Source organism: Hibiscus syriacus, unplaced genomic scaffold, assembly GCF_006381635.1.
Source record: "Hibiscus syriacus cultivar Baekdansim isolate YM2019G1 unplaced genomic scaffold, ASM638163v2 tig00110174_pilon, whole genome shotgun sequence".
NCBI lineage: Eukaryota > Viridiplantae > Streptophyta > Magnoliopsida > Malvales > Malvaceae > Hibiscus > Hibiscus syriacus.
Genome location: NW_024062612.1, coordinates 2,863,777 through 2,888,949, shown reverse-complemented (window position 1 = coordinate 2,888,949; position 25,173 = coordinate 2,863,777). Strand labels below are relative to the sequence as shown.

Here is a 25,173-nt window from a genome sequence, read left to right as displayed (position 1 = left end):
CATAGTTCCCAAAATTTAAAAGCATATATTGAAAATATTTGTAGAAACTGATGAAAATCAGGTTAGTTTTCTCAGTATTTCTTTCCATTTAAACTTCACTAAGTAAGTCCTATAGACTATCTCATGAAGTTTAACTCCTAAAAATCTGTACAATACAATTAAATTTCGAAGCAAAATTACGAACACGAGTTACTTTAATGGAAATGGAAACCACTATAAAATAGGAGCTAGGTGCAATTACGATATCACATACATTTATCATTCATAACTGATTAATACAAGTCATCATGTTCAATGCCGTTAATAAACCTTGATTTGGAGAAAAAAGGGTGAGAAAAAATTATGAAAAACTGAAAGCAATTATTTTGTTCAGGGGAGTAGCCTATTAAAAATTATAAAAAAGTGATTGTATTAGCAAATTTTTTGTTCTTAATGTTATTCAGGATGAAGGCAATAAACATTTTAAGGGTCTAAGCAAATAGTGTAAACTTTAGAATGAAAATGGAATTACAGGAGAAAAATAAAACAAGGGAGTATAATCATGACTTATTATAACCATTAAATCCAGCAAAAACAAAATTACACAGAGATATAACAAATACAAATGAGTAGCATGGTAAAGAGAAGAAAGAAAGAAGATGATAGTGAGCAAGTCCCAGACAAGGACGGTGAGGGAGCATGTTTAGCAACTTCACCTGCAGGTGCTGGTGTTTCCGCTGGCCCTGAAATTGGGATCGGAGATTCACTCGGTGGAGGAGGGTTAACTGTTGTAACGTTGCAGAAAACATTAACTCAGTTTAAAATATGGGTCACACTGAAATAAGTAACAATAAAAAAGAATACAATAATAGTAGGTGACCTTCTAAGTTGCATTCGGAGATGGGAGGTGCTGAAACTTGACAAGCTGAAGGCAAAGCAGCGGCCTTTGTAAGATTTATATCGGCACCCAGATCAACACTGCTTTTAAGGGCTTCACAAATGCATTCAGCATTGATTCCCACTACTATTTTAAACCCAGAACAACATGCAACTGTTGGTTTGTCTTCGGTGCTGTCTCCGCTCAAAAACGGGATACAATCTATCATATCATATATAATAGTTGAACAACTCTCCCATGGAGATAATGATGGCGATACCTCAGCCTTTGCCACTCTAATCAAAACCATTAAAATACAAGTGGCAGCAATACTAGATTTCATTTTTCAGGCGTTTGATATTATAGAAAATAATAGGTTGATGTCAAGAATTGAAAGTTTAAGATTGAAGTTTCAAATAACAAAAAGGTATTGTAAATAAATATTTAAATATGAGGATAACGTTTTAATTTTAAAATTTAGTTGGATAAGGATTTGATGGAAACAAAAGATTTCAATTTCAATATTTTTATTTAAAAATATTTTGTTTTAAATTTTAATCTTATTATTTTATCATTCCAATGCTTATCTCAAAAAACATTTTTAAAAAAGATTGCAACCAGAAGGAATAAAGATTTTATCATATATTAGAATTATTGGTTTTAATATTTAACAAACGAAATTTAATATTAGAATTATTGGTTGTTTTTTTATTGTTGAGATATCTCCGGTTGTTGTTGGAATGTCGAACAATGGAAAGCTATTATGTTTTTGAGATATCTATGTATGACTTCTAGCTTTGGAGTTTTATCTTCTGGTTTTTAAAAGTTTATGGTACCATCTCTTAAGGGTTAAAAACAAACCTTTTGATATTGAAATCGCATATAGATATTCTGAAAATATAATACACTAACTGTTACAAGGTTCTCATGGACAAAATGAGAGATCCTCAACTAAATAAATGTATAAAAAAAATTAACTCATATAAAATTATAAATATTTTTCGGTACTTTTAGAAGAATTTAGACCTTTTAGAAAAATTAAATTGATATTTTAATTATAATTAATTAATTAAATTAAAAATTTAATATGTCTAAGACATCATTTTATTACACCTTTAATATCAATTATAATATATTTTAATTATTAATGACTAAAATAAATGAAATGTTCAAACTCTAAAATCTTCTTTTTCTTCGTTCTTGATTGATAGGAGACGTCATCAGTCTTTGAGCTACTTATCATTGTAAAAATTTCTTGTTTTCCTTTTAATTTCTTGCATCATATCTTTGTTTTTCTTTTATTTTTTTGGTTTTTAATAGCTTTGCATTTACGGCATGCTTTTGGTCGTCTGACCATTATTTTTAATTTATTGTTTTTTAGGATTGAATCTGACATCGCCACGACTGATCAAACATTTATTTGTTATCATGTTGATTTTTTTTCTTTGGACCCTCGAATTGGAGTTGCATACTCAATTTGCATTTATGAATAGTTATTTCAGGTCATTCACTCTGATTTGTGGTTTGTTGATGATCTTTCAATAGCTTAATCCTCTTTTGCGGTTTTGAATAGTTATTTCATGTCATTCACTCTGATTTATGGTTTGTTGATGATCTTTCAATAGTTTAATCCTCTTTAGCGGTTTGTTTGCTGATGCAGTCTGGCCTATATGTATCCATCTTTTGTTCGATTTTCTAGTTAAAGTTTTTAATCTCTTCTTTGTATGATCTTTGTGTGATCTTAAGTGACTAATTTTTGTGTTAATAAAATGTCATGTGTTTATGGTTGTAAACTTTAATATTTAAACATAAATTATCATTTGTACCGTTTAACCGACACTTAATTAATACCAAAACACAACTTAATTTCATTCAACAAATAGCACAAATTAATACCAAAACACAACTTAACTTCATTTAACATATAACACAAATTCTAATTAAAAAAACAAATAACACAAAGCGATACCAAAACACAACTTAAACCAAAAACACTTTAGTAATGACATAAATAGATATCAAAATACAATTATTGAAAAAAATTAAACAATAAATTTTAAAAATTAAAATGAAAAAAAATGATATATTTTAGAGACCAACTCAAACATTAAACTAGAAGTCGCACATCATGTTTTAATTCATTGGAGAGTTCCATTTGGGATTTTTTAAAAAGAAAAATAGAAAAGGCTGAATCATTTAACAGAGAATGTTGTAAGTAGTGATTTATAAGAAAGAAAAAAAGTTAAACATTATGGGCTTATATAATAAGGTTATATTAATCAGACACATTTCACTCCAACATCAACTTGTTTGATTGTTCAAGCAGTCTGTCTAACACTGGAGGCATGGCATTTGCTAAGAGTGCGGTGCTTTTCATCTTTACAATGTCCATTTGGGGCGTCTCCATGGGAACCGTCCATTGGGTCGGCGGCTTCCTCGGTTGGACCACAATCACCGTCGGCTTGCCACTCGATTACAAACTATGGGCAGCAACCAGGAACTTCCATGTTGGCGATGTTGTTAGTACGTAAAGGATTTCTCACCTAAACTCTTCCTTTAAATCTATTGTTTTTCTACAGTATTACGTATTATCATAAACCAAGTTAATTTCTGTTTTTTTTTTCTTCCAGTTTTCAAGTACAACAAAAATTTCAGTAATGTGGTCCGTGTGACTCACCAGAATTACAACTCATGCAATGCAACATCTCCAATTGCATTCTACTCATCGGGTTCTGACACCATCAACCTAACAAAGCCAAGCCACTATTACTTCATTTGTAGTCTCCCGGGCCGTTGTCTCGCCGGCCAAAAGGTTAACTTCGAGGCGACTCTACCTCCGCCACACCTTTCGTCTTCAGCGTCGGTGGTTCAATTACCAAAGTCAAATTCCGTGTTGGGTGAAGCTTCGGCACCGAGTCCGGATACCGTGGAATCAATCCCCGGCAATGCTCCCGGTCTGAAACCGTTTGACTTCTGGTTGTCTCTCGTTGTCATCGCGTTCGTGGTGGGTGTTACTGGAATTGGCACTTACGACATGGTTGAGTTTCTTGTTTAAAAATGAATTTGTATCAACATGTGCCACCAATCTTCTGCTAATAAATATGGTTAAAATTGTTTATGCTGATAATTGAATTGAAAAACACTATGGCATGTTAATCTTTCTCCTTTTAATTGATCCAAGAGTGCTTGAATTCAACGTCTTACTATTTTTCGTATAATTAACCTCAATTAGATTTTCTTTATTGAAAGGATTAAAGAAGAAATCATTAATTTAATTATTAAAACTATAAAATTTAAAAATAATTGTTTTAGAACTTAATTATTGAGTTAACAAATTGTGGAATTCTCTATCGTTCTCATAATTATTTTCAACTTCCCGGAGAAGAAGATTGGTGTACTCAAGTAGAAACATTTATTTCTCTTCGGGTAAAATTAAAGATCATGATTCTCATTTCTAGCCCTTTTTTACTTTTAATTTGACTCTTATATTTTCATTAATTATCACTTTAGTTCATTATCATTAACCTTTTAAAAATTAATTGTGTGTGTTTAGTTAAATAGGTTGATGTAATACAGTTGTTAAATGCAAATCGCCAGATTCAAATATAAAAATTATGAAATGATTACAAAATTGGTTGTGAAGTTGGGATTGGATTAAAACTTTGGTATAACTCTTTTAAACGAGAAAGGTCATTGGAGGAGAGTTGGTAACGTCCAAAAAATACAAGTAGGGAGTCGAAAACAACAAAGGCCAATCAATGGAGGAAAACAACATACCAGTGATTGATAAATGGACTGACAATGACAATAAACCTTGCAATTTGTGATTATTAATTATTTAGTCAATTAGCTGTATAAATGATCATTGGTGTTTTAGCTTTCCAGCCCTCAGGCAGGCTCCGTCCTGATATTTTAAGGGTCCTAGGTCAGGACGTGATGACAAGAAGATAAGTGGAACTCACACATAGTTCTCCTCTTAATCATTAAAATGGGGTCCATTAGATTACCATATTTACGAATATTTGAAATAAAAAAATAATATTTAAAAATATTTTTTAATTATTAAATTTAAAAATATTTTCAAGAGTGGGCCCCTTATATTGTATCTACGAATACCGAACATTACACGCGTAATGTAAGACAAAAATAATCAATATCATAGTTTACTATAAATATCACAGTTTACTATAAAAATCAAGAATATTTATCATGTTTTCGAGTGTTTGAAATAAAAAAATGATGTTTAAAAATATTTTTTAATTATTAAACTTAAAAATATTTTAAAAAATGAGCCCCTCCGGGCCCTAGGCGATCGCCCCCCTCGCCTATGCTCAGGGCCGGCCCTGCCTCCAGGCCCTCCATTAGACCTAGATTCTATTTATTTAATACTTTTCTCGTCTCATAATTTATATCTTATTTTCACTATAAACATAATTTTAAAAGATATATTTAATCAAGATAAATAAAAAGAATTATCATTAAAAAATTATAGATAAATTTGATTAATTTATCTTGATGGATATAAAAGAATGAAACATATAAACATAAAAAAGAAATATGAATAATATTATTTATTGACTTTTATTATAAGACATTTTTATCAAAACAATTTAAAAAAAACATAATGAATAAGACAAAAAGAATATGATAGATTAATAAAAGGTAGAGTTAGTCAATTATTCCCGATTTTTTTTATATATTTAGTTGTTATTTTTTAACTTTATAAATTTATTATTCCTTATAATTTTATAAATTTATTCACCTAATATAAAATTATCCAAGTTTATTGTTTTGTAATCGAATGTATTAAAGTTTTCTTCATTTCATTATATTGTTATTTTAGGTTCTTCATCAACCCTTTAAACCATTAGAAAACCAAATAAATCTGCAAATCTTTAATAGCAAAAGATAAGGGAATATTATAGGGAATACTGAAGTAGAGATTTAATTTTTTTGGTATAGTTTTTTTTTTTTGGATCCACATAAAATAGCATGTCCAAAACTTGTCCCATTAGCATTACAAAGCTAAAACTTGTACTGCCCATACATTGATTTATATGTGTATTGGGCAGATGGATTCCTTTAGTAGCATGGAAATTGAGCCACGGTGATTAATATAGCTAAACGGCGGCAACCGTCTCACCTTTGGCGGAGACACTGGATCTTGCAGCAGATGAAGCGGAGGCTTGTTTCTTCGATGCTACCGAACATTTATCTATCTTCTCGTCTTGGTTCATCTGCTGTTGCCTGCACTCTAGGCTACAGAATGCGTTATCACCCCTGCAATTAAACAATAGTGATGGAGTATTATTTAACTTGGATTTCCCGACCAAATAAATGTCTAAAAGTAAGTCTGATTTTTTTAGTTAATAAAAATGAATAATGGGATTCATTCAATTATTGAAATATTCGCAGATATGAAATTTTCTACTAAATTATTAAAAAAAGGAGACGACGACGACGAACTCCCGAAATTGTTAAAGAAATGAGGAGATGTTGAGAATATTAACAGGCATGCAATAACAAATAAACACAACTGAAGAAGAGTCCTTGCAAGTAACTAAGCATCTTGAAATTCCATCCTGTGGAAAATCAAAAACTTCACTACCAAAAAGAAAAATCAGATCAGAACTGCAAACGAAAACCGTACTTTTTTCCTTTGAAAAGAGAAAACAGTGTTGAATTATATATATCCCAAATAATTAATAAATTCATATAAGAAGTTGAGATTTAAGATTCCAACTTTGTTCTTACTTTTTAAATTTTTTGTCAGTTAATATTTAATACACAAAACGTAGTTTAAGGGAAGAAAAATTACCTATACATGTAAATATCACGTCCGGGAACAAGGCGACGTCTGCAAAGGCCGCAAGACCTCAAGAATTGAGGGGTTTCCATGAAATCAGCTGAATGTCTTCTATGAACTCTAGGTAACACCGACGCCAACAACCGCTGATCTAACCCTCCACCATCAACGCCACTACCATCACCATTAGCCTGTATCTGTGGACCCCAAACGCCACCAGGAAGGCCAGCGTCCTGTTTCGGGTGAGTGTTATTATGTGGATCAGACGGCGGAGTTTCAACGCCGGTTGTGTTTAGATCAAAAGCGATCTCTGACAAGCTTGTTGTTCTCTTCATCGGTGGCCTCGGCCTGGGTCTCTTCCCTAGCATCATCTTCTGTGTTCCTTTATTTTCTTTACTCCTCTAAAGGTAAAAGCTTTGAGAGAACAACTGTGTGTGAGAGAGAGGACAGAGAAGTGAAGAAGTGGAGACGACCAGATGGGGGCAGATAAAAGAAGAGCCAGAAACCCATGAGTGAATCTGAGCCGTTCATTTCTTTCGCTTTAATTTTCTCTGTTTTCCTACTTTATGGTATTTACATCATTGGCATTGCGAATCCACGTCATACTGTATATTTAATTATATTTTTCATGTAAATTATATGGTTAACTTAGGATGCTGCTTCCGATTGAATTAAAGGTGAAATAACAAACAATATTATATAAGATTTAAAGTTGATATTACTCTTGGTTCATGTTTTCACTATTCCTTTGGAAAAGAAAACTCCTTCCAAAGTTCTTTTCCCTTATTTTGAATTAATAATATAATTTTATTATTGATAAACTAAATATGATAGATTATTATTATATAATTAGATAAAGATGTACACAATTCTAAACAGTTAAACTATTAATCCATAAAAAAAATAAGATACTCTAAATTCTCCCGTGACAGCTTAGATTGTTTAAGTGACAATTATATTCGGACACCTAAGCTTGAGGTTTTATTTTTCTCGTTTGGATGAGAGAGTTTCGGAACCTCCCTAATTAGGAAGTGAGTTATACCAGCAAAGCTGGATGAAAAATGCTTGCCATACATACATATTTTTGTTCTAAATATACTTACCATATATGTAAACGGAAAGCAATCATTCTAAAGCTAACTCACTTTTTAGAAGACAAATTATCCAAGTAGTCACTTAACTTTTGTTAAAATATTGATTTGGTCATTAAGCTTTAACACACTTTGATTTTAGTACTAAACTTCCGACAATGGAATGTGTGGTTGTTTCCTCTATGTGTTTTTATATAAAATTATCAACTCCTTTGATTGTTGCTATTAATCAATCGTTGACTTGATCATTTATTCTCTATATTTCTATAGAAAATTATCAATTTTTTTAATTATTGTTGTCAATTAATCATGGCTCATCATTGATGGTTATTCATGACAATCAAAATCATGCTTGTGAATTTTTCCTAAAATTTGATGGTATTGAATATAAACTTAATGAGCTTTAACAACTATATGTCATGTTGCTCAACTGCTGTTGGTAAATTGGAACACTGGTACCATGTATTTACGAATGAGAAATTTTCATAGATGAAATACATTTATAAGCAAAAAGAACCAAAACGCCGTACAAGTGAATCGAAGTTAAAAGTTGAGAGCAAGACAAAGCTTCAAACAAACTAGTACAGGTGCATGAAAACCAAAGTGTAATCACCATTTTTTTTCGTGATATATATATTATTACATAACCCGAGCCCAATTACAAACCCATCGACCCGAGCCCAAACTAAATTACAAACCAATCCAATTCATTTACCCTTTAAACCAAATCAACCCTAAATTGCCCTAAATCTAAAAACCCTAAACCCCAGCTGCTAACGTCGCCTCTCCTTTACCTCCACTAACGCCACCGTCGTCGACCACCTCAACAAATTCTGTGTTCCAAATCTCAGCAGATCATATCAAATACAATAAAAAATCAGAAATCAAATCTAATAAAAACAAACAAACAAATCACACCTAATCCCTGTTTCTTCACAAACCGGACACCCCCTACCATAGCCATACTCCTCTGCTGAACCCTCACCAAACAAGCAAGCAACCTTGGTAATTTTTATAGCATGCAGTAACTACACAAAAAAATGAAGGAGGAAAAAATGAGAGCATATTCGAAAAAACACAGAAAACCAAAAAAAAAAGAATCAAAAAGAGAGGAAGCTTACCGTTCGGCTGAAGCCTCTCACCGACGGTGGGAGTCTCCGTCGGTTAATTCGAACGGTGAGAAGGTCCGGAGCAACCCCTGGAATGTCATACCTCAGCCACAACTCTATCCAATGGTGGACGGCGAAGATCGGAGCCTGAAAAGTCGAGGATTTCTCGACCCTTTTCATGGTGAAAGAGGTCGAATCTCACAAAATGAAGCCCCGATCCAAACTCACCGTGATGAGATGAGCCACCATGTGAAATTTGGTGGCTAACGGGGGTCAGCGCAGTAGGCGATGACGGAAGACTCCACCACCGGGCACTCCTAGTTTAGAGACAAATGAGAGAAAAACCGGGGTAGAGAGAGAAAAGAATATGTAAAAAATGAAAAATAAAACTAAAGAAGTTTATTTATATGACCATCAAAACGATACCGTTTTGGTGCCCTCCTTGCTCCCATAAAATGACGACATTTAAGGCAAGGTAGGGCACCACGTTTCAGCGCATGGGATAAATAGCGTTCTAGGTCATCCGAGTTTTGTAAGCTTCCATTTCAGTCCATAAATGAAACATGAGTTATTTCTGAGTTTTAACTTCGAGTTTTGTCATTTTTACATTTTCTTCACCGTATGCTTTATTAATATCATTTGGTTAAATGGCTAGTTTAATTCATTTATTTAACGTTGTTATATTTTAGTCTTTATTTGTAATATTGCTCAAAATTGTTGTATTTATATATTAAGACCTTCTAGTTTTGTTTGTGTTTGTTTAACCAAGCTTTAGTATGGAATAATATGGATGCATAATTCGATATTTTTCTTGTATTTTTAGTATTTTAAATTTAGTCTTTGTGTTATTTTATATGTATGTTTATACCTTTGTTATCTTAGTTTTATATATTGTTAATCCTAAATATGTACGTGTTTACATATATATATATATGTATATATAAATATAAATAACACATTTTTTATGTGTCAAGCTTATATTTATTCATTGTAATAATATATTTATATATTGTATTTGTTTTTTATACAAAAATATGCATATGTTTTATTAAAGATAGTTTTTATATATATTTGAATGTATACATAATATATTTTTAACAAGGTGGTATATTCAATATTTTGAAAAGCTTTAAAATATTTAATTGTACAGTTAACTTATGAAAGACCTCCAAAGACTTGGAGTGCCCTTTTCAAGGGTTATTTGAATAAAAATTATATTTGTTATCGTTTATTATTTATTTGTCATGTTACGTGGATATTTCATCTAATTTGTACATTACATTTATTACTATTACACTCATAAATCAAATGTTTGATTACTCATTTTCCACAAGATTCCAAGGCAATGTTGTCTTGCTTCATGAGTTAACGAAATTACATCCAACATAACTGGATTTTAATTTATGTTAATTCACGTAGAAAAAAGACATCCTTTTTAAATAAAATCGAGAGAATTTAATCTTTCATCGAATCAAATATTTTACAAAATGAATTCACTCATTCCAGAAAAAGCATAGAAATAATTTAAATTTCGAGTTCAAATTTGTAAAATTTCATCGTTTTCGGAAACGTATAATCGAGAGGTATCAATCTTAGGCGCTATGGGGTGCTTATCACTCCCCACGCATAACCAACTCTCGAATCCGTAAAAATGAATTTATGGTTAAACGCAAACCAATTTTCATCTTTAAATATTTTTTTAAAAAATGACATTACTCAAAAATTGTGTCGTACATCTATTTTTTCGATGTCCAGTGAAAAAAACGGTGACGACAACTTGGTGATATTACTCGACTGGGGAAATTTTGAGAGTTGGGCCTGACTTGATTATATGTTGTCTGAGTGATTAGAATTTTATAAATTTTGAACCTTTACTTGAATTACGATCCTTTTAATTTCAATTTTCATATTTATGCATCATTTTTTACTCTTGTAAATAGTTGTATTGGTGTTTGATCTCATTGTTTTCAGACTTGTTAAGATTTTTGAAAATGAGTCTCAATTTTTTTTGTCGAAAGGTTTATGAGTTCCTCCTCACACACACAACACATGCATTTGCATGTCATAAGCTCTATACCTGATTTTTATCCCATTAACTGGGAGTGAATTGTTAGTGCCCTTTGTGAGCATCCCTCCACACAAGCTAGTGAATCACTCTCGGAGTGTATACCCTTATGATCTTCGTGAGTAGCCTTCTGCATAGACATAAGAAATATGTTTTCTCGAATTGAACTCGATCCGTTTTAGTCTATAATGGATGAGGATTGAGGGTTTGGTAGCCCAGGGGGCATCGACATCAAGGAGGAATGACTCTGAACCTTCACTTTTTACTTTAAATCCATAGAATAAAATTATTTTCGAATAAATCATGCGAACTATATACCATGTGATTAGGATTTACTTCCTGAAATAAACCATGTCAGGTAGAAAACATTTATGGGTAGGATTCTTATTAATAAAAGCATGCTCGGGTAGATACCATGATTAGGTAAGTATTATACTTATCTTTAAACATCACCTTTTATTGGTTATTTTACATATACTAACTCGTTTTCTTCTTCTTCTGATTTTTATGTCATTTTTGGTCTTTTTGCATTGCATCATCATTAAAGCATAACATGAAGGTGTTGATCCACAGATGAATCTCTAATTGGAAAATTTTTCAAAAATAGAGATAAAAGTTTTCAATCAAGTAGCCATATACACAAACAGACATTGATGGCTAAGGGAAGTTATAAAACGAGAAAGCTTGCTTGAAGATTTCGTAACAGAGTTGACTAATACGACAATGTGCCAGACTTGAAAGATGATCCCTTTATCCAAGAAACAATGCAGTAATGGATTCTTATTTATGACATTTCCACCTTTAACCATCAAAGAGTGACACGTGAATCTAGCATCACAGGGGCATCAACCGAGATAAGTAATATAGCGCTTGAGGGCATAATTTTAAGGATGAAGATCTGATATGAAGTATCGAGCCAATCCAGACCCCGTGTTCAAGTAAAATTATGTCTATAAAATGGTCTATCTTGTAGAATTAAGACTTTTATCTATGAAAAATTATTCTATGATATTCATCAATGAGATAAAAACCTTTGGCATTTGCATTTGCACTCTCATCTTTGCATCTTTACAGTCGCATTCACATCTTTATATTTACGTTCGCATCTTTACATTTGTGTTCGCATCTTTGCATTCACACTTTCATCTTTGCATTGGAAATCACATTCGTATTTATGTATTCACATATTTACACCATACATTGTATGATCTTCAAACATCTCAACATGGATTGATCTTGAAACTTGGAGTAACTCTTGGAGAGTCTTGTGATAGAAGTTTTTGAAGGCAAGTTGAAGCCACCCCATTCGTGTACAGAAAAGAGTTGAAAGTCATGGACCTGATGTTAACACCATATATGGAGTATGGGGCATACCTTTGAGATCTTTAGGATACCAAGAGCAAGGTCAAAAATGTGATTAACCCAAGGGCATTGACCTTTAACATGTAATGAGACATCTGATACGAATTAAAAAGTTCTTCCATCCACCATGAAACCTTATTACACTTACATTTTCTATTTGAACATGTTTTTGTTTTTTCTTTTGATACTTGAACTTACGTCATTTTCCAAGGTTATAGGCAATAAATTAAGTTTTAATCTTGTATTTCTTTGAATATCAAATGAATTAAAGGTTCATTTACTACTTCATTCATTATAGACTTTTGAAAAGTGGCAAGATTAGACCTTCCGTACTCCATCCAAAGCCGAAAGAACCATTACTTGGTTACTTACCCGAAATAACATATGCTTACTACCAAAAGACCGAACCTTGACATCACCTCCCTTTTAAACAATAAAGTCATTCCCTTATCCTCCTGGAGGCACCAAAATCCATACTTTTACCTTCCCAGACAGGGCCAACCTTTCTATAACATTACCTTTTCCAGAATTATGACTTTAAAGTCACATTTTTCCCTTCCTATACACAAAACTGAAATTTATTCCTAACCTCAATAAAGCCTGGAGGCATAAAGTAAAAGATGATAGTGTGTACAAGAACCATTCCTTTAAGAAATATAAGATGGACTATTTCAGATTAAGTTTTTTGCAAGAGAATTCAAATAATTGAGGCATAGTAGGAGCAAAGTGAAGTAGAAGTAAAGGGAATCATTCAAATAATTCTATCATGAATTAATTACATTGTTTTCGCATGAATAAAAGTCAATCCTGAATACATATCCCCTTGGGGATACCTCTTTTACAAGGACTTCCGTGTATGAGATGATTAACGGCTTTGTTTCATTTATCTCTTCACCGAAAAAAGGGGAAAAGAAAAAATATATCTCTTGTTGTCCTCGTTTGAGCCTATGATATTTTTTCTGATTCAACCTTAACCAATGACCACCCTTCACACTGGGGCAATGTAAAGAAAATCTGCTTGCATGAATGAAGAACATCACTCCAGATTTTGTTATAAGATCAAGCTTATGTGAAACAAAGTGAAGTAACAAAGTACCACAAGGTGGACCAAATATAAAGTGCTCGAAGATCAAATCAAGTCAACAACACAGAGAAAAAAGAGAGGACGAAAAAGAAGAGAAGATATAAAAAAGAAGAAAAAATAAAAAAATAAAGAAAAATAGAAAAGGAGAAAATAAAGCAAAGAAAAAGGGAATAAGAAAAAAAGGGAAAAAGAAAACATATCAAGTACTTCAAGACAAGTGACTCAAGCCACAAGGTTGACCAAGTATAACTGTTTCAATGATCCATATTCAACAAGAAGATCAAGAATGCAATGATATAGCAAGATAGAGATGAACTCTATGGTAAAAAATATGGGCAGTCTAGAGGGATCCAGAAAAAGAAAGAAAATAAAAGAGTTGCAAGAAGATTCAAATCAGACAAATTAAGATCGAAAATGTCAGCACCAGTTGATCCTTGGTTCGATCGCCCTTAAACACTTGATTGAGCCTATTTATCCATTTCTTTCATAATTGTGATTCATACCCTATGTTACGTGCCTGAAAAGTCCTTTATAATCATACATGGATTTCTAAGTGAAGAGACTATCTTCAGATTTCATTCCACGCCTCAAGGTTAATTTTTATTTACAAAAATTATTTTTATAAAATCTTCAATGCATTATAGGGAAAATAAAAAAATGGGGTTGAAGACGTAATAACGTTTTGAAAAAAATGAGGATTCAAGTTGAAAACATGAAAATGAGGCTCGAATATGAAGATTGTACAACTATTGCAAAATAATTGGTCTTATACATCTCTTGATAAATTGTCATACCACCTGAAAGTAATATTGAGAGTTAGGAACCGGTGAATATTTCCAGAAGATCAGCATAACGAATAATTTTCATCATCAAGGATCAAGATTTCAATCAAAGAAGCCAACCTGAAATGCATTACCTCCCCAAATTAACCTGAAACACTATACCTTCCCAAGTCAGCCTAAGCCTTATATCAACATTAATATTTACACTTATCAAATGTGTACAATTTTTGAATGATTAAAAGAGAAGTTGACATATTTGATATTCAATAAACTCTTGTTTACAATTTATTTTGATTGTGAGTGAAGAAAATGACAACATTTTTAAAACTTATTCATCAAACTTTTTTTTCACATTTGTAAAATTGAAATATGAAGAAAAATATTTTCAAACAGAACAATCTCAAGTGAAAAAAGTCCTTGAAGTTGGTGAGGCTCATTCTGCCTCAATTGGAGAAGGAAAAAAATGATGCAAGAGTAATAAAGACATTTCAAAATCTTGAAAGCAAAATAGTCTAAGATATCAGAAGGATTAGAGGATAGAACTTCTAACGTTTCTTTGTGACGTTGTCGGTAATCCATCAAAAAGAAGATGATTACCTTAGTTGAAAGGGGCACATATCTCAACTCATAGCAAAGATTCAAGACATTTTTGTTAGAAGTATTGATCACTTCTTAAATGTCCATCTGATTATGGCATCACAAAGAGAAGCTCTCAAACTATTCGATAACATTTTTGTTTAGTCACACCAGAGTGAGACCATTCGAGATTAAGATATTTTGGCACGAAGAGAGCCATGAATACCCGCATTGGGGCATTACCAAAACCATATCTCGTTGAGATAACAAGATTTAAATCAAGCATACATGGTAAGTGAGTCTCACCGTTTGGAGTGCCAAGGGAAGAATGAGAGCAAGAAGAGTTTACCTTGAAACCTTTCTGATAGAACCATTGAATTAGAGCCAAAAAGAGACATCAAGACCATATGCCTGACTTCAGGAAGAATTATAAGAGAGAAATTCTTCTAAGATTGTCACGAAAAAACCAAAGATAGAAGATAGAAAAGACATGATTGCACAAGATAATCAGATTACTCCTCAGAAAATGCAAGCTTAGGCTGACAAGTTGCCATTGAGGCAGGATTCATTCAAGAATGATCAAGTGAATGAAGATTAAGTTCTCCACTTTGAAGCCAGAAGAAGAACTGATGATTCTGTATTCAGAAATATCATGCATTACATATAGATACATATCTATTACATTCACATTTCATGCATCAAGACATATTTTTACAAATTGTTCAAAGAAAAGAAAAGAGCGAAAAAGAGCATAATTCAAGCCTCAAATGGAGGGGATTTTGTTCAAAATAACTAAGCCTCAAGGATCGAGGAGCCCAATCAAGAAGAATCATTACTTTGATGTGGGGGGCAAATTACCCAAACAATATGATGTCTTCAAATGAATTTTGAAAGAAGCTAAGCCTGATTTTCAGGGGTTTCTTAATGTTTTCAAATGAATTTTTAAAGGAGATAAACCTGATTTTTAAGAGTTTCTTAATGTTTTTAAATGAATTTTAGAGGAACTAAACTAGATTTTTAGGGGTTTCTTGATGTTTACAAATGGATTTTTAAAGGAGCTAAGCCTGATTTTCAGGGGTTTCTTAATGTTTACAAATGGATTTTGAAAGAAGCTAGGTCTAATTTTCAAGGGTTTCTTGATGTATTCAAATGAATTTTTAAACAACCTAAGCCTAATTTTTAGGGGTTTCGTGATGATAACTATAAATGAAATTTTTAAGAAACCAAGTTTGATTTTTAAAAGTTTCTCGATGATAAGTCCTTCGGGCATCGTAACATATAGTTTTATTATTCTGGTGATTTGGCGTGCATTAATGTTGAAGCCACAAGAAATGATGAATGTTTCTCATACCAGTAATTAAGATGCTTAACCGATCAAGTGGGGTTTATATAAATTCTAATTTCACCCAAATGGAAGGTCATGTTCCGTCTGCGCCAATATTAAAAAGGGATAACAAGGAAGTTCTATTTCCGCTATGGGAGATAGAAATTTGAAAAATCAATGCAAAGCTTGGAGGAATAAATTTAATGTTAGTAATTGAGCAAACTCATTCAATTCTGGTTGTTTCTAAGGTTTCAACTAACATCCTTGGCATGGTTGTATCGTAGTAATTGTCAGAGAACGTGAATGTTCTATTAGTTTCTGAGGTGGTCAGTTTTAGACGGTGGCTATTGATTTTCCGTCATAAGGTAGCAACGCATACAAAGTCTCCAAAACTTGAAATAATGGATTCTTTTTTCAAACCTTTTGGTAAGGATGAAAGCTCTATTTGATTTCTACAAAAGTTAAGGCATGAGAAGCCAAATTTTGCAAGGGTCAAAATTTACTAGGGCAAGATGCAACTGTTCACAAGTCAAGATTAGCAAGAATGCACTCAGGTGTGACAAAAAATGAAGATAGCCAAACTAGGAAGAGTATGAAGACTGCTTTGCAATGAGCACTACTCTTGCAACCATTCCCAACAGATCAAGAAAACATGTATTCATACATATTACATGAATTTTTATCTTTTCATCATACATTCATCATTTCATACAAACATGATAATTTTTTTTATTTTCCTCTCATGAGGATGTATGTAAAATCTATTTTGAGAAACTATTTTGTCCTTATTAGTATTGTTTCTCTAGAATGTCGTTTGAGTCTTTTTAGGATTGTTTCCCTAGAAACATTTTCAGTGATATCTTTATTCAACTTTACTTTTTCGTGCAGAGAAGTCAAGCATTTACCCGAAAGCAGCCAGATCGCTTCAATGCGAATGAGCAGTGTTGTTTCCAAAATTAACCCAACAAAGACGAAAACCCAGCAAAGATTCACTAGACAATAGAATTTGCAACACTAAGGACATCATTCATGCATATTTAGGCATTTGAAAAAATAGGAGCATACATTCATTTTTCATTAAGTTTTGAATATTTGACAGGAATTCAAAAAGTGTACAAAGATTTTATTTCATGATTTCGTCCACAAAAACATGATTTTAGCAAATATTCAATCCAAATTTTCACCATTGTATGAAGTGGATCTCAGCAAAGACTTGAGGACTCTCGGGTCACTACATTCAGGGAAGGGTTCATAATGAGAAGAACTCAATCAATGAGAGAGAAGAAGTTCATAATGAGAAAAACTTGTTCAACCTTTGTTCGATTCCATCACATAAGGAGTTGGATAAGTAGCAGCACTACGTTTGATTCCATCACGTAAGGAGTTGGGTCAACGTTTCCGAGAGAAGTTCATAATGAGAAGAACTTTTTCAACGCGCTCGATTTCATCACATAAAGAGTTGGATCAGCACCATCACTACATTTAATTCTATCACATAAGGAGTTGGGTCAATGTTTCCGAGAGAAGAAGTTCATAATAAGAAAAAATTGTTCAACCTTTGTTCGATTCCATCACAAAAGGAGGTGGATGAACCTTTCCCACCTGAAAAATTTCATGATGAGAAAAACTTGTTCAATTGTGTCTCATCCATCACAAAAGAATATGGATTGGCATCCCTGGCAATGAACCTTTACACACATACACACATACATACACACACACACACACACACACACACACACACACACACACACGCACACACGCACACACGCACACACGCACACACGCACACACGCACACACGCACACACGCACACACGCACACACGCACACACACGCACACACGCACACACACACACACACACGCACACGCACACACGCACACACGCACACACGCACACACGCACACGCACACACGCATACACACATACACATATATATTCATACATGCATGATAAATATTAACCAGAAAAAAAATATAAAATTGAAAATATTCTCCAACTTATTAGCAAAGAAAAAAAAAGTTAAAACAAGTGGTAGTAAATGGAGGCACGGTTCACTCGGAACAAAGTATGTATTTTTTGTGTGATATGAGATGGGATAAAACAAAATCAGACATGAATACAAATAAGATGCCTCCTTTTTTATTCATATACGAGGATTTACGAAGAAAGAAAAAAGAGGCTGCAGATTCTGTATATTAAATCAAAATCAGCTACACCCAAGTGATTAATGTTGAAAGTCAAAAGCAAATAGCATGGGGCAGCTAATTTTCTAGATGGCAGCCGGCTGCTTTGATTTAATTCAAAGTTTGTTGCAAAGTTGTTTGAAAAATAAAATGGTAAAATGCAACTTTTAGTCATTGCACTTTAGGGTATTTATAAGATTAGTCCTTAAGCTTCAATTATAAATACCCTAGCTCATTTAGCTTCAAAACCATCCCAAAGCATTCTAGCTTTTTTCCAATACTAGAGAGAATTTAGAGAGTTTCTTTAGAGTTGTTTTCTCCTTTTTATCAAGAGAGAATTATCATTGTTTTCTCCTTGGTAGATCGAGAGAGGTTGTAATTCCTATTTTCTCATAGTGAAATTATTCTACCATTGCTCGTGGTTTTTTACCCTATATTATTTAGGGGTTTTCCACGTAAATTTTGTGTCTATTTTATATTCATTTTTATTTTCTCAAATTATCAGTTGTGATTTTGCTCTATCTGATAGCCGTCTTCTGCAACAATTGGTATCCGAGCCAGATTTGAGTGTGTAATATCTGTTTATTGTCTTTGTGGTTGCTACCAAAAGGTGGATCCTCTAACATAAGAAAGTAAGAAGGTATTACCCATTCTTTGAAGGTTCCAGAGAACTATTCACGATAGTGAAATAGTGGGAGCTATCTAGGAGCTATGGCAACGAAATTTGATATTGAAAAATTTAATGGGAGAAATTTCTCATTGTGGAAATTGAAGATGAAGGCCATCCTGAGGAAAGACGGTTGTCTAGTAGCTATCACTAAAAGGCCAGTAGATTTCACAGACGAAAACAAATGGATCCACATGGATGGGAATGCTATGGCAAACTTTCATCTAGCATTAGCAGATGAAGTATTGTCAAACATCGAGGAGAAGAAGACAACTAAGGAGATATGAGATCAACTCACCAAATTGTACGAGACCACATGTTGCACAATAAAATTTTCCTTAAGAGGAAATTATACACTCTCTGTATGCCAGAATCTACTTCAGTGACAGAGCACTTAAATACGCTGGACACTTTATTTTCTCAACTTACATCCTTAAGCTGTAAAATAGTAGAACAAGAACATGTTGAACTTCTACTTCAAAGTTTACCGGATTCGTATGATCAACTCATCATCAACTTGACAAATAATAATGTCACCAGTCTAGTCTTCGATGACGTTGCAGCTGTTGTTCTACAAGAAGAAAATCGGTGCAAGAATAAGAAAGACAGACAAGTAAATCTGTAACAAGCATAAGCGTTGACAACGATGAGAGGGAGATCAACAGAACGTGGCCAAAGTAGCAGTCACAAACATGGTAGATCGAAGTCGAGGAGCAAGAAGAATTTAAAGTGCTACAACTGTGGAAAGAATGGTCACTTGAAGAAGGATTGTTGGAGTCTAAATAAAAACTCCAATCCACAAAGTAATACCGCAAACACTTCAGATGATGGAGATGCTCTATGTTGTGAAGTGTCAACCACCGTAGAAGGCAGAAAAAGATTTGTAGATGTATGGCTCATTGATTCAGGAGCAACATATCACATGACCTCAAGAAGAGAATGGTTCCATCAGTATGAACCTGTCTTAGGAGGATCTGTGTATAGTTGCAATGATCATGCCTTAGAGATCATTGGCGTGGGAACCATCAAATTGAAGATGTATGATGGAACAATTAAAGTTGTTTGAGATGTGCGACACGTGAAAGGCCTAAATAAAAATGTATACGGATTGTTGGATAATAATGCAAGCAAGATTGAAACACGAAAAAGAATCATGAAGGTGTTCCGTGGAGCGCTTGTGGTGCTTAAAGGTGAAAAGATAGCTGCAAACTTGTACATGCTGAAGGGAGAGACTTTGCTAGAAGCAGAAGCCTCTGTTGCCTTATGTAGTTCAAATTCTTCAATGCTATGGCATCAGAAACTTGGACACATGTCAGAACAAGGAATGAAAGTCCTTGTGGAGAAAAACCTACTTCCAGGCTTAACAAAGGTAACACTTCCTTTGTGTGACCATTGCATAACAAGTAAGCAACATCGGTTGAAATTCAACAAATCAAATTCTAGAGGCAAAAGTGTTCTAGAATTGGTTCACTCTGACGTATGGCAAGCACCATTTACATCTCTAGGTGGAGCAAAATACTTCGTCTCATTTATTGATGACTACTCCAGGAGATGTTGGGTGTACCCTATCAAGAAGAAGTTAGACGTGTTTTCAACTTTCAAAAACTTCAAGGTGCGGGTGGAACTTGATTCTGGAAATAAGATCAAGTGTTTCAGAACAGATAATGGAGGAGAATACACAAGCGAAGAATTTGATGACTTTTGCAGGAAAGAAGGCATCAAAAGACAGTTCACAGTGACGAACACCCTCAACAAAATGGAGTGGCAGAGCGGATGAACAGAACCTTGTTAGAAATAACAAGAGTAATGTTAAGGGATGCATGCCTAGAAAAATCATTCTGGGCAGAAGCAATCAATACCGCATGTTATTTGGTGAATCGAGCTCCATCAACTGCAATAGAGCTGATGACACCAATGGAGATGTGGACTAGTAAACCAGCTGATTATTCAAACCTCCATATATTTGGCAGTATTGTGTACGTGATGTACAACTCCCAAGAAATCTCAAAGCTGAATCCAAAATCCAGGAAATGTAAATTCTTGGGGTATGCTAATGGAGTAAAGGGGTATCGCTTGTGGGATCCCACTACATGCAAAGTGATCATCAGCATGGATGTCATCTTTGTAGAAGATAAGCTACAAAGAAAAGAAGACGATGATAGCACTGAAAAGTCAGAGACTACACAGATACATATGGAAAAAGAGGTTGAACAATGAGATTCTTCTGAAGCAGAACCAGCACATGATGAACAAGAACCAGAGAGTTCTGAAGCTCCAACAACTCGTCAATCAGATCATGTGAAAAGATGTCCCAATTGGCACTCAGATTATATTATAGAAGGAAATGTTGCATACTGCCTTTTAACAGAGGACGGTGAGCCATCAACATACCAGGAGGTAATAAACAGCTCAGATGCTTCACTGTGGATGATGACAATGCAAGAAGAAATCGAAGCCCTTCATAAAAATAATACATGGGACCTTGTGCCACTACCACAAGGAAGGAAGCCAATTAGTAACAAATGGGTCTTCAAAATCAAGCGAAATGGTGACGATCAAGTTGAGAGGTATCGTGCAAGACTGGTGGTCAAAAGATATGCTCAAAAAGAAGGTATCGATTTCAATGAAATTTTTTCTCCTGTGGTTCGACTAACAACAGTTCGAGTAGTCTTGGCAATGTGTGCTACATTGAATTTAAATCTAGAGCAGCTAGATGTTAAAACAACTTTTCTTCATAGAAATCTTGAAGAAGAGATTTATATGCTCCAACCTGAAGGTTTTGAAGAAAAAGAAAAGAAGAACTTGGTTTGCAGGTTGAACAAATCTATGTACGGTCTAAAGCAGGCGCCGATGTGTTGGTATAAGAGATTTGATTCCTTCATTATGTGCCTTGGATACAACAGACTTAATGCAGACCCTTGTGTTTATTTCAAGAGGTATAGTGATAACGATTTTGTTATATTGCTGTTGTATGTGGATGACATGTTGGTTGTAGGACCCAACAAAGATCATATTGAAGAATTGAAGGCACAACTGGCTAAGGAATTTGAAATGAAGGACTTGAGATCAGCAAACAAGATTTTAGGGATGCAAATTCACCGAGACAGAAGTAATGGGAAGATTTGGCTTTCACAAAAGAATTACTTGAAGAAGATCTTGTCACGATTCAACATGCAAGATTGTAAGCCAATTTCTACCCCTCTTCTTATTAACTTCAAATTATCCTCCAGTATAAGTCCTAGCAGTGAAGAAGAGAGGATGGAGATGTCTCGAGTACCGTATGCATCAACAGTGGGAAGTTTAATGTTCGCTATGATATGCACAAGACCAGACATTGCACAAGCAGTGGGAGTGGTTAGTCGGTACATGGCGAATCCAGGCAAAGAGCATTGGAATACAGTAAAGAGGATCCTGAGATACATCAAAGGGACCTCAAATGTTGCATTATGTTACGGAGGATTAAGCTTACTAATCAATGGGTATGTAGATTCTGACTATGCAGGGGATTTGGATAAAAGTAAATCTACTACATGATATGTGTTCAAAATTGCTGGTGGAGCTGTAAGCTGGGTTTCAAAATTGCAGTCAGTTGTGGCTACATCCACAACAGAATCAGAATATGTAGCAGCTATACAATCCAGTAAAGAAGCAATTTGGTTAAAGATGCTATTGGAGGAGCTTAGGCACAATCAAGAGTATGTCTCTCTGTTTTGTGACAGTCAAAGCGCCTTGCATCTAGCAAGGAATCTAGCATTTCATTCAAGGACAAAGCACATACGAGTTCAATATCATTTCATTCGTGAAAAGGTGGAAGAAGGGACGGTAGATATGCAGAAGATCCATACCAAAGACAACATGGCAGATTTCATGACGAAGGCAATCAATGCTGATAAATTTACCTGGTGTCGATCCTCTTGTGGCCTGTCAGAGACGTAAGCAACATGAAGGTACAAGGTAGAAAGAATGGTGTGAATATATGATTGTTTCAATCAAATCTTCAAGTGGAGATTGTTAAAAGTCAAAAGCAAATAGCATGGGGCGGCTAATTTTCTAGATGGCAGCCAGCTGCTTTGATTTAATTCAAAGTTTGTTGCAAAGTTGTTTGAAAAATAAAATGGTAAAAATGCAACTTTTAGTCATTGCACTTTAGGGTATTTATAAGATTAGTCCTTAAGCTTCAACTATAAATACCCTAGCTCATTTAGCTTCAAAACCATCCCAAAGCATTCTAGCTTTCTTCTAATACTAGAGAGAATTTAGAGAGTTTCTTGAGAGTTGTTTTCTCCTTTTTATCAAGAGAGAATTATCATTGTTTTCTCCTTGGTAGATCGAGAGAGGTTGTAATTCCTATTTTCTCATAGTGAAATTCTTTTACAGTTGCCCGTGGTTTTTTTACTCTATATTATTTAGGGGTTTTCCACATAAATTTTGTGTCTATTTTGTATTCATTTTTATTTTCTCAAATTATCAGTTGTGATTTTGCTCTATCCGATAGCCGTCTTCCGCAACAATTAATAGATCTCAAAAGCTGATGAGTCATTCTCCAGACCTTTGCTCTTTAAATGATCAAGGAGCATCATTTATTTTGTAGGTTGGCTGACCCACTGCATATATGCCCACTTGCTTGCATATAATAACATCTTCTCTCTTCAACTGGATTAAATGTTCAATGTCCCTTTGAAATCTAAGGTCTCAGTTGAGTTAAACTTTAAAAGGCAAAAAGGGCGGTGAAGTTTATCGTTTACCACTTACCAAATATTTGGATGACTTATGACCCTTAGCTACAATTAATTGTTCTGCTGCATAGTTAAGAAATCTCATTTTTGGTATATATTTTTCTTACCTTATTTATATAAGATCTTCAAATGGAGGTCAGTGCCCCCCATAACAATCTTAATTTTTTTTATTTTGACAATAACATTGAGATTTGAGAAAAATATACGCTGTCATAATAACTTTTTTGGATATTTTAGCATTTATTGAAGAAACAAATAGTCAGTCACACAAATGATCACGTAATTGGTTGAGAAGCACCATTATTGAGGTCAAGAAAAAAATCTAATATGGGCTATCTTTTTTTTCTTTATCATTTTAACTTTGATAGCACTGGATGAGACAACTTGTTTCTCATTATTGTGCCCCATAATTCAGCAATGAAATATATATGTGTATATTATTAACGACTGCATAATATTTTGGTAATAGTTCATGTTGCATGGCTGCCATAATTCATCCATGATTTACAAATAGTTCATATATCATACTATATGTTTCCATTAATAATAATATGTATATATCTACTTTATTTTTAGAATAAAACTTAGAAACTGTTGTATTAATATGGAGAATGTTACATTTTAGCTACAAAAGTTTAAAGTTACATTTAAGAAAAAAAGCATTTGGTTCTTTTAATGTGGAGAATATGGCAGAGATGAGAAAAGAAATAAAAAATAAAACAAAGTGCATATTATTGTAGCATATATTGTGTAACTTTTTAGCATATCATTAATGATAACTGTAGCTTGAAATCTGAGATTTACAGCATCTAATCTTTAAGATATATGCTAATCAGTCTGAGAAAAGCATATTGAAATATTGACCATTTGGCTTCCAAATCCCAGTTGAAATCTTCAACAGTAAATTTACACTAAGAATTATATAAACATTTAAAATTCATTTTGAAATTATTTTTCTCTATTTAGAGGCATATGTAATGTAGTTGGGCATTGCTCTTTATTCAAAGTGAGCCGACTTTATTTCTCCTTCAAAATAATGACCTAAGAAAGAGATCCCGGGGGGGGGGGGGACAGAAAGAGGACATGAAAACAAAAATTTAAGAATCCGTCCATCTGGGTTTGTGCTTATTGTTTGTTTATTTCTAAGTTTTAATTGAAGGTCTAAACCCTAGAGGGTTTATCTAATTTGAGGCCTATGAGTTCAATTTGTTGTTTGTTCCATCTGTAAAATTCTCTCTTTTTTATGTATCATGATTGCTAGATGTAGCAATTGGTTTGAACTAAGGAGTTTCTTCATGGTGTTGGACCCATATTGCTTGAGTGTTCCTTATGCTCCACTTGAGAAACAACACATGTTAACATTTAAGTAGAAGTTGAGATGTCTATATTTTGTGTTACTAATTATTGTTTTCTTAATAATTTTGGATTTGTAAAGCAAAGCTGAATTTCTTTTATTTTCTATATTTGTAGCTTGTTACCTACGTTTGCTCTTTCTATGTCTAGCTGTCCCTTTGAGTAGGGCCTGCTG

The 25,173-nt window shown here is 33.7% G+C and overlaps 3 protein-coding genes across 3 annotated transcripts; 1 reads left to right on the top strand and 2 right to left on the bottom strand.

Moving 5' to 3' along the window:
* Nucleotides 1-579: 579 nt before the first annotated feature.
* Nucleotides 580-1,199, bottom strand: LOC120217014 (non-specific lipid transfer protein GPI-anchored 11-like). Its single transcript, XM_039214252.1, has 2 exons — nt 860-1,199; nt 580-764 (listed from the first exon to the last, which is right to left on the bottom strand). Exons 1-2 carry the CDS (start codon nt 1,197-1,199, stop codon nt 580-582), a joined length of 525 nt encoding a protein of 174 aa, XP_039070183.1.
* A 2,002-nt stretch (nt 1,200-3,201) lies between these two features.
* On the top strand, nt 3,202-3,911 carry LOC120217013 (chemocyanin-like). Its single transcript, XM_039214251.1, has 2 exons — nt 3,202-3,379; nt 3,487-3,911. Exons 1-2 carry the CDS (start codon nt 3,202-3,204, stop codon nt 3,909-3,911), a joined length of 603 nt encoding a protein of 200 aa, XP_039070182.1.
* A 1,874-nt stretch (nt 3,912-5,785) lies between these two features.
* On the bottom strand, nt 5,786-7,125 carry LOC120216922 (FCS-Like Zinc finger 6-like). Its single transcript, XM_039214201.1, has 2 exons — nt 6,675-7,125; nt 5,786-6,136 (listed from the first exon to the last, which is right to left on the bottom strand). The coding sequence occupies exons 1-2, from the start codon at nt 7,031-7,033 to the stop codon at nt 5,977-5,979; spliced, it is 519 nt and encodes a 172-aa protein (XP_039070132.1). The 5' UTR covers nt 7,034-7,125; the 3' UTR covers nt 5,786-5,976.
* Between the last annotated feature and the right edge of the window lie 18,048 nt (nt 7,126-25,173).